The sequence below is a fragment of the Perca flavescens genome, chromosome 2 (assembly GCF_004354835.1).
Source record: "Perca flavescens isolate YP-PL-M2 chromosome 2, PFLA_1.0, whole genome shotgun sequence".
Classification (NCBI taxonomy): domain Eukaryota; kingdom Metazoa; phylum Chordata; class Actinopteri; order Perciformes; family Percidae; genus Perca; species Perca flavescens.
Window position 1 is genome coordinate 35,266,859 of NC_041332.1, and position 13,346 is coordinate 35,280,204.

The following is a 13,346-nucleotide window of genomic DNA, read 5'->3' on the forward strand; positions in this document are numbered from 1 at the left end:
GTAGTAAAATGTGTTTGCCGGCGTTAACTGGATTTACGCTGCAATACACCGTTTTCCTCTCCACCTAGCTTGAGTAAACAACAACCCTGCTATTCATCAATGATACTTTACCTCTATTGTCTTTATTAAGTTTACCCCTCCCTTGTGAGCAGCCATTACACAACTCACAATGAAGAGGTTATATTACCAGCTCCGCCTAACGAGATAAAGTTCTGAAAATGGAAGGCAAACTTTGTAAAGTGCTCACTGTTACAACAAGGATTTTAGGCGTTGATTCTAATCCTGCTCTCAGGTGTGTCTTTGAAATATCTGAATCCCTGACTAAATAAGTGTGCCGAGACCTGCTTGAAGAGGCGGTCTCGGTACGCTTTCAATCCAACTCTGGAGCGCTTTGTTTGTGGCGAGAACGCGATCCCACCTCGAACCGCACCGAATATAAATACTCCGCAAGTTGCAACGTCATGCAAACTATAGCAGCTTGCAGTGTTTCTCTCACAGAAATAGACTGCAGTCACTCGCATCTCCGTGGTCAAACTAGCCGTCGCTAAAGCTAGAGACAGACACCGGCAGCAGAGCAAAGTCTCGCTGACAGTGTCTGATTATTTAAATGAAATGAGCTGGTTTGAACATAGAGGGTGCAAGAAATATGGTCCTAGACACGGGCATTGGAAATGACCAATAGCTGTAAATGCTGTGATGCTGTACATTGGAGATTTGTTACACAAATGTCTATGCTGTAGCATCTGTCCCTATTCAAATCAACATGAAATGAAGAAAAATGAAATATGCACTAGTCCGAAACACAGGACCTTCTTTTTGTATTTACTTTCTTGCTCCCGCCCCCAGAAACATCTGACCAATTAGCAGAGTGAACGTTCTTGCATGGTTTGTAATGACACATTTTGGCGTGCTTGGATTGTGTGAGACGAAACCGCTCCAAGTTTACAAACTCATCAACCGATTCGGGACCAGAGCAAACCACCTGTAGGTGTGAAAACGCCCTTAACCTCTCCAGTGGGACGACTTGTAACAACGTAGAGAATTAACCCACAGTTTCTTTGTCGACAGGCAACGATGAACGCTCGGCCCCAGAGGATCCTGGACTCTGGATCTCTCACCCAGTCGGCCCCGGCCAGCCCCACCAGCAAGGGCACGCACATCCACCAGGCAGGGTGAGGGAGGACAGCTCACACACAGTCAACACCCAGATATACAGGAAAAAGTCATTGCAGTGAAGCCCCGAAACATACACGGCATGCATACTGATCGCTCAGCCTTCCTTCTAGCAAGACTTGGACACAATTCAGTTTGATGAAGCAGGCAGTGTGAGGGGACCTTAAAACAAAAAGGCTAAAACTCTTCAAAGGCCTCATCTTGTTTTAAAGAGGGGTCTGACACGTAGCTCAAGGCTGGCAACAAAGCAAGAGGCCACACACACACAGTTAATATACATTATACATCATATAAAATTCTGTAATGTGGATCGTACCTGAACAAAAACATACGTGAAATCGCAAAGAAAATAATGAGAAAAAAGACAAACTAAAAAAAAAGGATAAAAGTAGTGAAAAAATTATCACACTCAAACCTGGATATAAAAATAAATATGATGATGATGATGACGAAGAAATACAGTGGTGGAATGTAACTAACTACATTTACTTAAGTACTGTACTTAAGTACAAATTTCAGGTACTTTTCTTTTCGTGCCACTTTCTACTTCTACTCTGCTACATTTCACAGAGAAATATTGGACTTTTTACTCCACTACATTCATCTGACAGCTTTAGTTACTAGTTACTTTACAAGTTAAGATTTGTACAAACACCACACGTGGTTTATAAAATAGGATGTTTTATTATAAATGAACCTAGCCAACAATATAACGGCCTACACGTCCAGCTGAAATGATTAGACCATTAATCGCTTAGCTGATTGACAGAACTGCTTGGATCGTTTCCAGTTTCTAAAATGTGAGGATTTTTTTCTGCATTGAATACTTTTACTTTTATTAATTTAAGTGCATGGTGCTGATGATATACTTACATACTTTTACTTCAGTAACATTTTCAATGCAGGAGTATTTCGACAGTGTGGTTTTAGTACTTTTACTAAAGTAAAAGATCTGAATACTTCTAGCACTGATGAAATATGAACATGAATTACGTTTATTTTTTAACTTGTTTCTGTAATAGAATGCAAAGCTGACCCTGTCTGAGTTCAGCCACTGTTTCCTGTCCTCACGTTAATGACTCTGTCCCTCCAGTGGGTCTCCTCCCATGCCCAGCGCCAGCAGCTCCAGTCTGACCAACGAGGTGCCCAAACCCCCGGCCAGAGAGCAGCCAGCCACGCGACCTCCCTACACCCCCACATTGGGAGGACAGGCTCCCCACTCCCACCAGTTCCCCCGCACCCGCAAGATGTTTGACAAGGGACCTGAGCAGGTAGAGGAACACCCTACTGGATGGGTCTCTGTGTGTACCTCGGGCAGCGTGTGGGCATCAGCAGCTGCAACGTTTTTAACTTGAAGTTGGCTCGAGTAGAAGTTACGTATTTTCTGGGTGGGGTTGTTGTTGTTGTTGTTTTTAAGTTTTAGTTTAGTCTGGATCAACGGAAGTCCATTTCCAGGATTATTGCCTGACATGTCCCTCACCTTCCGCTCTCCGTGTTTCTGTTCTCAAACTCGGAAAACAACAACGAACTCCAAGCTGGCGAGTGACACTCTGAAAGTTTTGAAGAAAAGTGTGGATCGTGCAACAAGGCAGGTCTGCTTGGTTATTTCGGGGAATGATTGTAAAAATTTACAAAGAATATGTTTAGGTCATTTCCTCTCTAACTGCGACGTTTTGAGACCGATTGGTGGGGATTTCTGAGGACGAAGTACACACAGAGATACACTGGTAAGAGCCAATGACTTATAACCATGTATCAGCTAATTTAAATAGCTCACCTCACTGTATTGTGTCAACAGTTAACTTCATTTAATATTGTATGTGGTGATTCTTTTGCGGGGTGCAAATGTTTCACCACAACAAGTTCAGAGCCACCGTCGCTGCGTCCGCCCAAGACCATTGTGATTGATTTAAAGAAGAGCAAACAACCCAGTGCATTTTCTCCTATCCCAAAATGTATGTGTGGTGTAAGTTTAGTTTAACTCTTTTCTTTTTCTTTTTTTTGGTATCCAGGCAGGTGAGGATGGTGACGAGCCGGGCGGTCACAGGAACTACATCAGTGCCGCCCTCCAGACGGGCCTGTGTGATTGGAGCGCCAAGTACTTCGCTCAGCCTGTCATGAAGGTAGAGTCTCTCTTCTCTTTTCCATCCATTCTTTGGTTTAACCGTCTTGGTCTTCCTCTCTCACTCTGCCATGCCAGTGTGAGTCGGCTGATAGTCCTTTTATGTGTTTTTATGTAACAATAAGCCACAAGGTTGTGCTTCACACACAGACCTAAAGCAACATGTAAGCTGAGTTATAGCTTTGATGAAATTCAGACACTTTAGCACATTATTCAATGAAAAAAGAAAGAGCAGATGCTTTTTTTCTTTCTTTCTTTAATTAATAATTTAAAAACAGTATTGCCTTTACTATTTCACTGCCAAGCAATGCAGTTATTGAATAGTAGCTCAGAGTGGTTGCTAAGCAACAAAGAAGTACTATGACAGGTAATTTTGGGTTTTCACATCAATATTTATGTGAAGTGGTTTCACAGGTGCACGTTTGTCATGCATTGTACAATGGCTTCAGGAGTGGCTGAGCCATCTGAGGACATGGACTGTGTTAGAGAACAGATTCTTTTTTAAAGTAATGTGGAGTCCTATGGAAAACAGCAGGCCTGGGACCAGTCACACTGTGAGGAAGAACCTGCTGCTTGCACAAGATGGCTTTGCTGAATAATTGAGTGTTCTGAGCGCCATAACTTAACATCCTCCCGAGTAAAATTTCAGATTAAATGAAGTGCTTTTTACCGCGCAGGGTAGTTGGTGCCGAATTCTGTAATGAAATTAAATCAAGCTTCCGTCTGTTTAAATAACCTCAACATGCCATCCTCCCTGGACAAAAATGTGTCCGCACATTTTGTCAAAGTTGAACAAAAAAGGAGGGGATTATTTATATATATATATATATATATATATATATATATATATAAATAAATAAATAAAAAGTCAAGTGTGAGGGTCAAGACAGAGGAGAAAATAGAAAGTTTTGGGAGTTGAGGAAGAAAAAGATGTACAAAAAGTATAAGAAAGGTGTGGATGATACAGAAAGAGAGTGAAGAGAAAAGTAGATTTTGAATAAAATAAAATATTTACAACACAAAGACGTTTGGGGCAAAAGGAAGGCTGAAGGAGACAAAAAAGAGCGCAGGAAAAGGAAAAGGTAATACATGATGAAAATAAAATATTTTTAAGAAAGAGGAGAGAATACATCCAGGGCCAGACAGAGGGGAGGGAGAGGGTGGGAGAAAGAGGAAAGTGAAGTAAAACTTTAAAGAGCGTGGCTGGATGAAAGGAAGATGGAGCCAGAAGTGTCAACAAAAGGTGATAAAAAGCAGAGAGATGATTGGATTGGAGGAGTGAGTATAACAGCGGGCGCAAAGAGGAGGACAGGGGTTTTACCGTAGCACGAATCAGAATGCTGCGTTGGCAAAATTTTGAGTGCTGCCATAAAACTTCACGCCAATACAAAGAGGTGTGTGTGTGTGTGTGTGTGTGTGTGTGTGTGTGTGTGTGTGTGTGTGTGTGTGTGTGTGTGTGTGTGTGTGTGTGTGTGTGTGTGCGCGCGCGTAAAAATCTGCACACAGGTTATCATATCACCGTGTCAGCAGCACGAGAGCTTCAGGGGTGTGTGAGAAGCAAGGACAGACTGTCTTCACATGAGAGCAAGGGAAAGTGATTTAAAAACAGCTACAGGTTAATATTTGTGAGAGAGTAGTAGTAGTTTATTTTGAACATGTAAAAAAGAAATATATATATATATATATATATATATATAAAAATTAAAATGACAAATAAATAAAAATATGACATGTACTTCTCAGCACAATCTTCCAAAATTATTCTAAGTAATTCAAATAAGAAATTCCCATGTTCAAAAAGGAATAGGAAGAAGTTCATAAACAAACTTTTCTGTTCCTACCCCCTTTCTCTATTTTTATCCTTTAGTTAAATACAAAACAATGTTATGCTTCACTTATTTATACATCTTTAAATACACGTCCACCGTATATCTACCTACCTACAGCTCTCATATACCCATGAATACACATAGACACAGATGCATACATACATGCATACACAAACACATTTTTTTTTCTTCTTTCTTTTCCATCGATCTTCTTCGTTTCTGTCTACTTATAGTAAATCAAATAATAACACATCCATAATAGACTTAGTATATAGGCCCAGGGACCTAACAGTCAGAATACAATACTATCACAGAGAGAGAGAGAGAGAGAGAGAGAGAGAAATTCTGCTGGATGTCCTTCTTTTACCTTTGGCTTTCTTTGAGCAGGCATTCTAAACTCCGGTGGATTTTTATTTTTTTTAAGAATTTTTTTTGGGGGGCATTTTAGGCCTTTATTTGTGACAGGACAGCCTAGACATGAAAGGGGAGATAGAGGGGGAATGAAAACCAGGGTTTCCGCGGGTTCTTAAAGTCTAAAATTTCAAAATCAAAATTTTTGTTCTTAAAAAGTCTTACTTATTAGTATTAAGCATTAGTATTGTGTTCTAGGTCTTCATTTTTCTACGTTAATGTAACGCTCTAATTCTCATTGAAATGCTTCCGCAGCGCTTCAGAATGTTTGTTTTTTTTGTAGTTCTTTCTGTCGCTAGTCCAAGTATAATTTGCTGTATTACGACTACAAATGAGACCAATGTACAACTTATATTGCAGACAATCCAGACACCTGTCCTATAATGCCAATAAGGAGATCGGGGAATTGTTTCAGACAATGTTTCCGTACTCTGACATCTGACTTTGTTTTTGATTTCGTGATATAGGTCTCAAAAAGGTCTTAAATTTAACTTGTGCTCAACATAACAGAGCCACATAAGTACAGCTCCGTGAGCAGATCCCCTACATTTGCTTGAATTAATGATTATTAATGATCGAGGTACTGAGCGGGACCATTTACAGTGTGAAAATCAACCTGTTAGTTTGGCATTTCTCTACTGCAATTTCATATCCACCAACACTGATATGTGTGCGATAAACTAATATTGACTGATATGCCGGCCTGGCTAACGAATCACTCTAGATCTATTTTATATGCTGGTAGTGGGTCAAAAGAGCCTTTTTTCATTTCCTGAAAGCCAACGGTTTTGGACTTACAAGGTTTTCACCCGACAGCGACGATATTAAGAATGCAGCCAAAGATAAAGAATGGAGTCTTTTCTAGCTGCATCCATGGGAGTTAACCACGGTTTACAAATAAAATGTTCAACAATCGCATCTGGGCTTAATGTTTGAGTGTCCACCTACTTTTGGCCATGTAGTGTACTGGGGATTTTTTTACTCTATATCCATAATGTCTAGAGCTCTGTGGAGACTATATGCAAGAGTCTCTCTCTCTCTTTCTTTTTCTTACCACACGGTCTCATTTTGCATTACGGTAGCAGCTGACACAGGTCAGAACCACAACCCTGGGAACCACCATGTCAGCTGGCTCTTACCTTGTGTTGTTTTTCCCTTAAAGCAACATGCGAGGACATTACAGGAATATTGATTACACAGTAGTAGTAATATAGTCACATGGCACTGTAGGGGTGTGTGTGTGTGTGTGTGTGTGTGTGTGTGTGTGTGTGTGTGTGTGTGTGTGTGTGTGTGTGTGTGTGTGTGTGTGTGTGTGTGTGTGTGTGTGTGTGTGTGTGTGTGTGTGTGTGTGTGTGTGTGTGTGTGTGTGTGTGTGTGTGTGTGTGTGTGTGTGTGTGAGTCAGTCATGCTGTTTAGCATTCAGTAGGGAGGCCTCGCTGTAGAAATGTGCTTAATAAGCACACACACACACACTGCAGGTTTTCTCTGTTGTTTACACATGTTTTTCATTTATGTATCTGTCTATCAAATATGCATAATAATAGCAATGGCCAAGTTTTTAATTTACGATTGTATTACTTTAAACTGTAAAAAGACGTCACTCAGCTTTATATTACATTCGGCATATTGAATGTCATATTAAAAAGGGAGTCATGAAAATAAAGCTTGGACTAACTCTGTGGGGCCCATTTTGTTGCACAAGAAAATACATTTCATATTGTGCCTCTGCTCAACAGATGTGATCTGATGTGATTGCATAAATTAAACTTGATGACTTGACTCATTATCTGAGTAACCGCGTATTGTGATGAGACGAGTTGATAACTTGAGGTATTATCGGTCAGCCCGATGCTGCAGTCTGAGAACATATCGTCACCTGACAACTTAAGCCTTAAAGGAATAGCTCATCATTTTGAGGAACACGCTTACATGCTTTCTTTTGGAGAATGAAATCAGAAGATCAACATCAATCTTGTGTGTAGCTTAGCATAAAGACTATAAGTAGAGAAAAGAGCTAACATGGCTTTGTCCAAAACAAAACAAAAAGCCTACCAACCGCTCACTAAAGCTCACTAAGATCTTTGATCTAATTTGTTTACGGCATACACAAACCTAATGTAAAAATGGCTATTTGTGGGTTTTTAGCAAGAGTTACCTTCTGGACAGTGACTTTGCCTTAACTGAAACCTGTGCTCACTGTGGCTAACGTAGACGCTGCGCAGAAGTGCTAGCAGATAGATAAACTGTTGTTCATCAAGAAATATATATATTTTTAAAGCAAATAAACGCGTTTCCCCCGAAAGGAACGTAGAAACCTACAGGTACTTGAGCATACAGCATACCGGGAGACAATTAAAGCTATAAGGCCTTATTTTAACGATCTAAGCACACGGCGTGAAGTGCATGGCGCAGGTGTGTTTAGTGCGTGTCCAAATCCACTTTTGCTAGTTTGACGGCAGAAAAAAGTCAATGGCACGATCACTTCCCGCTGCCTTAAGATAGCAATACGCCCAGACTGCACCTGAACACACCGCCCTGTAAGACCAGCACGCCCAGAATGCACCTGAACACACCTCCCTGTAAGACCAGCATGCCCAGAATGCACCTGAACACACCTCCCTGTAAGACCAGCACGCCCAGAATGCACCTGAACACACCTCCCTGTAAGACCAGCACGCCCAGAATGCACCTGAACACACCTCCCTGTAAGACCAGCACGCCCAGAATGCACCTGAACACACCTCCCTGTAAGACCAGCACGCCCAGAATGCACCTGAACACACCTCCCTGTAAGACCAGCACGCCCAGAATGCACCTGAACACACCTGCCTGTAAGACCAGCACGCCCAGAATGCACCTGAACACAACTCCCTGTAAGACCAGCACGCCCAGAATGCACCTGAACACACCTCCCTGTAAGACCAGCACGCCCAGAATGCACCTGAACACACCTCCCTGTAAGACCAGCACGCCCATGGGCGCAGGTGCATTTGCTATTTAAACGACGTGGGCGCTGGGCGGGAAAATTGACAACTGCGACAGTCTTAAACTAGCAAAGACACTTGCGTCGGGCTTTGCGCTTCGCCGGGTGCAAGATAGGACCCATAATGCAGTATCTGTCGCCCCCATGAGGAATTCTTAGTAATGACAACACTGTTGGCGCATCCACATTCGCTGATCGCACCCCCACCCCTCCTCCACGCAGTTGCTAGTAGCGTTTATCCAGTCAAATCAAGGAAGACACAGAGGATTAAAAAAAGAACATGGTGAACTCTTCAGAAGAGGTTATTATCTTGTAATGTTTATGTCCTCTCCAAAGCTGAACGCTGCTGTTCCCTTTCTCAGCCGTGACGTGAAAACGCATCACTCGAGCTTCTGCGCGCAAAAGTCACCAGACGACACAAATCCAGAGAGAGTTGTGTGGAGCTGATGGTCTTAATTAGCTTTGTAGCAACTCATTTGGCGATGGCTTGAATGTAACGGACGCTCATTAATATAAAATAGTTGTGCACTAAAGCTTTCACTGTCAAGTGCCTTGACTCATTTCCAAATACTTTCACAGCGTTTGTCTGTTCTCCAGTCTACTGACCGAGAAACTGCATCTGGTGTGCTCACATCTGCAGCTGCTACTGGGGGGAAAAAATCCTTCACACCCCTTCTGGCCGATGTAAATACTGGTGTAAACCATGCAGGTTTCAAAAGGTTTACAAAATTGGCTTTGCGTATGTTTTATGAGGATGGAAATAGCATTCAAGAAAACACAGACTGTGGTTAGAAACACTGAAAACATTACTCAACAGTAGTTTTCATTTTGCGGCTCTTTCAGTAAAGGAGAGAGATTGAGAGAAAGGGTTGAGAGTCCTATAAGAGGGAAATAGGGACTGAGTGACAGGACAATGAGCAGAGGAGCACCATCCACAGGGTCTTATTTATTAGAACAGCAGCTGAATAGCCTTTTAAAATGTTTGTCCATGCAGTACGTTTGAACAACCTGCGTAGCCTGTTTGTGGTATCTGGTGCGCGAGCGTAGACTGTAGTGCGCGAGTGAAGGGAGAGCGACGGCTTTAGGAAGTTGGTGAATACTTTGGACAAGCTATAAATTGCCATCTCGTCACTATTTGTATAAATTATATGTTTTTAATGTTTTTATTTAATTAATGCAACATCTTTCTAAAGGTCCGTAAGTAATCATTGTAAATAATCGTGATTAGTATTTCTTCCATAATCGAGCAGCCGTAGTAGCTTGTTCTCCTGTGTGTATTCCTGTTATCTGCCTCTGGACACTAGACACGGATATTTGAATGTTCCATTTGCCTTCTAACGTTAGAACAGGTTTAATGCCGATGTTTCAAGCAGGGATACTTGACAGCTTTAGAAAAACTCTGTGTCTGAAGTTTTTATTCTATGCTTCCACTGTGTTTCTATATTTTCACAGAGGGTGCAGCATATGTAATGCATTGAACCATTTCTCTTTCTCTCTCTCTCTTTCTCTCTGCTTCTGTCCTTTTTGTAACTCACTCTTTCAGATCCCAGAGGAGCATGACCTGGAGAGCCAGGTGAGGATGGAGCGCCAGTGGAGGTTCCTGAGAAACACTCGCGTGAGAAGGCAGAGCCGAGGCATCACACAAAGGGGTGAGTGACACACAACCCAATCATTTTTTAAATACCATAGGCTTGTTAACGTAAGGCTACCAAAAGACAATATTTAGGCAGATATCCGTCATCTTAACATTTTGTTCAGTGTTTCTCCCACAATGCTATTGAAATAGTATTTAGAGTATTTAGATATTGTAGACCAAAAACACAAATAAAACCCAAGATGGGACTCTTCTGAACACAAAGCCATTTATATTTAATAACTCTGTCTTGCAGGACGTCTTATTTATTTAAGCCAAAAGGAACCAAGAATTCAAGGGCATCAGATATTACTTGTAATCAATTATCAAAATGTCATCCCAGGTTTTAATCACATTTGCATTACATGACATGGCCGGTGTCATAGCTTCTAAAGGGCAAGGAAAATGTGCACGTCATACACACCTCCCTGTAAGACCAGCACGCCCGTGGGCGCAGGTGCTGAAGGCGAAGCAAAATGGTTACAAGATGTGCACAGCATCCAAATCCCAGACAAGCATGGGAAAATAAAATGATACAAATCATAAAAATGATATATGGAACAAGTCAAATATTGGATGGATTATGGATGGATGATTATTGAACACTGATTTTTGTTCAAAAGAGTCACATTTATAACATTTATGATATTTTTATATCCGAAATGTTGGATCCTGACACTAAGCTAACAATATGGTTAGCGTTATGTGTGTTAGCTTAACTTACTTATTTGGATATTTGACTTGGTAACAAAATGCTTGCTGCAAACGTAACGTCGGACGTAACGTTAGCTTTAGTGTCCGGATCCCACAGTCTCCCCATTCTCCCTGCTGATTCCTCATATCTGTATTCACTTTTGTCTTCATGAAAGCTCAGTTTTTCGGGTCGGCAGCTCTGTCTCTACTGCTATGTACATGTGGACTAGGGTTTAGAGGGTAGGATGTTAGAACAGTCCTGTCTGATTAGTACCTCTATGACCAGCATTGTCCAATACATAGATCACAAAACATAAGCCCTGACAATCCTGTTTAATTGAACGTTTAGACTCTGGGTGAAATCTGGACTGTCCAAATAAAGGACGGACGGACAGACAGACACACGCACACACACACACACCGGGTGTAGGTGGTGCTGCGTTGTTTCAGACGTGAGTGAGCGCGCAGATGATTTGCAGTGATGAAAGACGATTAGAGAAATCAGTCCACAGTCAGAAACAACCCTGTTTCTGAGTCACAGGACTCCCCTTATACACACACACACACACACACACACACACACACCACTCAAACTCAGACACACAAACACACACATTACAGAGCCCGGGGGGTGCCAGCATACACACAGACTCCCCAAGTGAAGTCAGAGCTCTTCTCAAACAGAATAGCTAACACCCCCAACGTCATTGGCAGCCCCCTCCACATACACACACACACACACACACACACACACACAGAGTCACGAGGCAATTGGCGTCAGAGCTGAGGCTTGCTCCCGCACATGTCTCTCCCTCTCTTTCTGACTGCTTGGTAAATCATTGAATTCCCCTCTATACTCAGTTTTTTTTTTTTTTTTTTAAAGAGAGAGAAGTAGTAGGGTTGCCCTCATTCAGTCTGTTCCCTTCAGATAGACTCGAGGTAAGATGAAAGGAGGACGGAGGGAGGGAGAGGAAGAAAGACTGAGGACGGAGGAGGTGAGGGAGAAGTACAAAAGCTAGAAACAAGAGAAGAAGAAATGTGCAAAAGAAATACTTTGGGCTTACAAAACTGATTTGACTTGGAATTTGACTTCTCTTGGTGATGCAAAATGCACACCCATCATCACCACGCAGTTCTAAAGCCATCGGGGTAGTTTCAGAGTGCACAGTGGTTCCACATCGAGTGTGCCGTCAAACAACACAAACACTGACGACGATCTTGTTCACCTTTGAACCAAATGCCTCAGCTTCTCGTATCTACTTTTCCCTTCCAACTACTTTATTTTTATTTTTTTTTTTCCTAACACGGCTGAATCTGCGATGAGTTTGTGATGGATTCTTCCTCATTCTTTTTCTTCTCATTACGGCGGTCTCGAGAGGGCGCTTAGGTAGCCAAGGACAGGCTTGTGAACCGATAAGTGTTGTTGCCATGGCAACGCCTGTCGAAGCAGTGAACTTATCTGTTGTATCTGTGCATTGATACTGCGTTATACGTCATAAAAATCTGCCAAAGGGGTACACCACTAGACTTTTCTCTGCCTAGACTCTCCCAACATTGACTGCCTTATGGTTTGTTTGTTCTTCTATTGTTATTTTGTACCTTATGGTCATTCCAGTATGTTCTGGTTTTAAGATTCTGTTATAAAAGCCTAGTTGCTCTTTATTTCTTTTCTGGTTTCTCTCTGTTCTGTCCTATTTTCATCCACCGATTCTCATTTTCCCCACTGGCATTATCAAAGTTTCATCTTAATTAGAGAAAACATTTTTAACAACAAACACAGATTTATTTTTTATTTTTTTATATTTGTCTAAAGTACACATATGCACATATACACGTACAGACTGTGGCTGGCTCTGAACTCACTCCCTTGTTCACAAACTCACTATTCCCTATATAGCAGACTTTCAATAGTTTACTCAATAATGAGCAGTGAAGTGAGATTTTCAAACGATTATTAATCATCATTTGCGTCATCACTAAGAGGCGTGGAGTCTCTTGATGTAAGCCTTGCTTCTATAAAATGCAGTGCACTGCATTGTGGGATTGTTAGCAGAAATTAGTGTACATGCCATGGGCACTGCTTTTTTTTCTTCCACTGTTGAATTATCAGGAAAATCTTTAACATGTACACACTCAATTCAAAAACTCAAATACAATGTCGGACAGTAGATTTTTTTTATTTTACACACTGTATTTCAGCACTGTTTTATAAAGTATTTTTAACAAATCCCACAAAAACACCAAAACCAACCCTATATTACGTCTATTGTTTGATCTATATAATTCCTCTGTGCTATAGACACTGTTACTGGCCAGTAACAGTCACTTCAATTCCATCGTTCCACATACACTGTCCAATAGACCTTTTTCACGGCAGACATGTTGACATGTCATAGTAGGAAAAGCACAGGTGTGTTCAAAACCATTACTGATGGCTGCATTCCACTTAGGAGAGGTCCTGGTATTAAACCATTACTGATGGCTGCATTCCACTTAGGAGAG

The 13,346-nt window shown here is 41.6% G+C and overlaps 1 protein-coding gene across 4 annotated transcripts in view; it reads left to right on the forward strand.

Moving 5' to 3' along the window:
• Positions 1-13,346, forward strand: part of rptor (regulatory associated protein of MTOR, complex 1) — a 261,324-nt gene that overhangs the window by 217,216 nt on the left and 30,762 nt on the right. For all 4 annotated transcript variants that reach the window (XM_028566774.1, XM_028566789.1, XM_028566782.1 and 1 more), the window contains exons 23-26: positions 1,069-1,172; positions 2,267-2,444; positions 3,186-3,296; positions 10,062-10,167. In XM_028566774.1, coding sequence (XP_028422575.1) covers positions 1,069-1,172; positions 2,267-2,444; positions 3,186-3,296; positions 10,062-10,167 — 499 coding nt within the window. The remainder of the gene's footprint in view (positions 1-1,068; positions 1,173-2,266; positions 2,445-3,185; positions 3,297-10,061; positions 10,168-13,346) is intronic.